Source organism: Pteropus vampyrus, unplaced genomic scaffold, assembly GCF_000151845.1.
Source record: "Pteropus vampyrus isolate Shadow unplaced genomic scaffold, Pvam_2.0 Scaffold316, whole genome shotgun sequence".
NCBI classification, from domain to species: domain Eukaryota; kingdom Metazoa; phylum Chordata; class Mammalia; order Chiroptera; family Pteropodidae; genus Pteropus; species Pteropus vampyrus.
Window position 1 is genome coordinate 181,918 of NW_011889097.1, and position 2,680 is coordinate 184,597.

A 2,680-nucleotide genomic window follows, 5' to 3' on the forward strand; every position below is an offset into this window, starting at 1 on the left:
GCCCAGCGGCTCCCGGGGGGCGCTTTCCCGCCCCTCCCCTCTGCTCCTTCCTGCATGGACTCCGCGTTCCTGCTCAGCTCTGGACGCCAGCACCGCCGCTTGCCTTCCCCCCTCTTGGCCTCCCCGTTTCCTAGGATCCGCTTTGGGGCGCGCTCTGCCCCAGGAGCCTGGCAGGGGCGCAGGGCCTCTCTGGCCTCTCTCCTCTCTCTCTCCATCCACTGTGCCCCGCGGGCCACACCGACGCGGTCGGTGCAACGTGCTGTGTGGCGTCTGTGCGCGGACGGGCCACTGCCCGCTCGCTTCCGGACTTGGCTCTCCCCGGTTGTCGTGCCCTGTGCTCCCGGCCATCCCTCAGCCCACCGTCCCCCTCTCCTGGCCCCTCCCCTTCTCTTACGCCCCAGCCCCCCTGGGCTGCGCGCCTCTCGCGCCCTCGGTATTTCGTGTCCTTGCTCTTTTGTGAGGGGCGGCCCGCTCAGTGACCTGTGCTGCTCTGTATGGTGCCGTGTGTAAGAATAAACCCGTTGGAATACGCGTGGTCTCCGTTCCTTCCCGGCCCCGCCGCCCCGGCCCGCCGCCCCGGCCCCGCCCCACCACTAGGGCCTGCCCAGGCCGAGGGAGGGCGGGAGGGCGGGGCTCCAGGTGGGCAGCCGTCCGCTCCGACTCTGAGCCCCTTTAACCCGCCTCTTCTTTTTCTCTTCCAGTCTCGAAAGGGTGCCGACTTGGACCGGGAGAAAAAGGCCGCCGAGTGCAAGGTGGACAGTATCGGGAGTGGCCGGGCCATCCCCATTAAACAGGTCAGCACTCCCTCCCTCCCTCCCTCCCTCCCTCTGCACCCCGAGAGGAGCCGCAGCCCAGGAAACGCTAGTGGAGGGTTCTTTTCCACGCCTCCGTGACAGGGGGTGTGGTGTAAGAGGCGGGCACCCCTCCTGCCAAGCCCGAGATTCTGCTAACAAGGACGGACCTCTGGGAAAGGTGGCCCATGGGTTCAGGCAGCCTGGACCTGCGCAGGCTCAGCATCGGGTCCCGGGGCTCTGCCTGTACCTCCTTGCCGCCACCGGGGGGCAGCAGAGAGCCGCCGGCCGTCCTCAGTAGCTCTCCTGCTGCTGGTTCTGGAGTCGGACGATCTGGAGGGGAAGACCTGCTGTGTCCGCCAGAGGGCTGAGTCTGGCCTACCTGCTCTTCTCTCAGAAAGGGAAGACAGTGGACATGGTTTCATAGTGTAGCGGTCAGCACGTCTGCTTTACACGCAGAAGGTCCTGGGTTTGCGCCCCAGTGGAGCCACGGTTTGTAGTCTATGGCCATGCCACCCTGAACAAGCCCAATGTCTGATCTCGGAAGCTAAGCAGGGTCGGGCCTGGTTAGTACTTGGATGGGAGACCACCTAGGAAGACCAGGTGCTGTAGGCATAAATAATAATAAATGATAAAAAAAAAAAAAAACCAGCTCACAAAACAGTACCCCGAAGAGTATGCATTGAAAGGCAGACTGAGGGTCGGTCTTCCCCTAGGTTCAGTGGGGCCTGTCTTGCCTATCTGAGCCTCCATTCATTTGTAAAGGAGGAACTTAGTGGAGGTGCTGCCTCCTAGGCTCTCCCCAACTTTGAGTCATACAGCCCCGTGGGAAACTCGGATCTTCCCAGAGCCCCTCTGTGGGTTCCCGTGCTGGAAGACATTGAATGACAGAGGGGACCCTTGTGAAGAGATGGCCGTGTGCTGGGCAGGGCGGACGGGTAGAGCGAGGAGGTGGCCCGCTAGAGCATGGGCAAGAGCTTGCAGGCTTAGGTGGGGCCAGTGGCCCAGTAGTCAGTCCGCTGTACACATGGGATGCTGGGCTTGGCAGAGACCTCTGGGAGCCGGTGTTTAGAGATGCCATGTGTACAGGGGTCGTGTTGTCAGGTGTTGACCAAGGGCAGACTGGTGTGGCCAGAGCACCAGAGCTCCGCTAGGCCGGGGCCCTGTGGTCAGGTCGGCCCTCCAAGCGGGGCTCCTGGGGCCCTTGGGCAGCGTGACCAGAATTCACGTGTTAAAGGTGGAGGGTTCTGAGCCCGCAGTGAGGACCTGGGGAGTGTGTGAGGATCCCAGGGGTTAGGATGGGGACTCCGCGTGGCTCCACGTCCTGTGTTTCTGCTTCAGCCCTTTCCTGAGACGTCACTGCCCTCGTGTCTGGCAGGGCGGGCTCTGCTGGGTCCGTGCACAGGGCGCCAGGGGAAAGGCCGAGTGGAGGGGCGGCAGCCGGCTGCCTCCCCATGCAGTGTGGCTCTGGGTGCGGAATCAGCCCCCACAAACCTGTCGAGGTGCGACTGCCTGTCTCTGGGACTGTGTAAAGCGAGCGCCTCCTTCGAGGGCTCTTCCCGGGGGGGAAGTGCTCACAGGACTGTCAGGCCCGTCTGGGGGACAGGTGCTCTGAGTATGTGCGCCTTTAATAAATGTCTTTTCCGGGGTGCTCGCTGTGAGATGAGCAGAGCCCCAATGCCCACTTCCTGTACCTGGTAGAGGCGGCCAGCTGGTGTGTGTTCCCTGAGTCCCCACATGCAGGGGAAGCAGGAGCTGGGGGTGGGGGCGGAAGCCCTGTGCACTGGCACCTGCGCTCTGGTCCCTGCAGGTGGGGGTGGTAGTCAGCTAGGTCGCCAGGGTATTACAGGCCCCTTAACCGCGGGGTCCGTTGGTAGGATGGATACTGC

The 2,680-nt window shown here is 63.2% G+C and overlaps 1 protein-coding gene and 1 pseudogene across 2 annotated transcripts in view; both read left to right on the forward strand.

Moving 5' to 3' along the window:
* The window catches only part of AGAP3 (ArfGAP with GTPase domain, ankyrin repeat and PH domain 3), a 26,912-nt gene that overhangs the window by 6,255 nt on the left and 17,977 nt on the right, over window positions 1-2,680 (forward strand). For both annotated transcript variants that reach the window (XM_011377551.2, XM_011377552.2), the window contains exon 8: window positions 702-794. In XM_011377551.2, coding sequence (XP_011375853.1) covers window positions 702-794 — 93 coding nt within the window. The remainder of the gene's footprint in view (window positions 1-701; window positions 795-2,680) is intronic.
* On the forward strand, window positions 1,291-1,406 carry LOC111730479 (annotated as a pseudogene).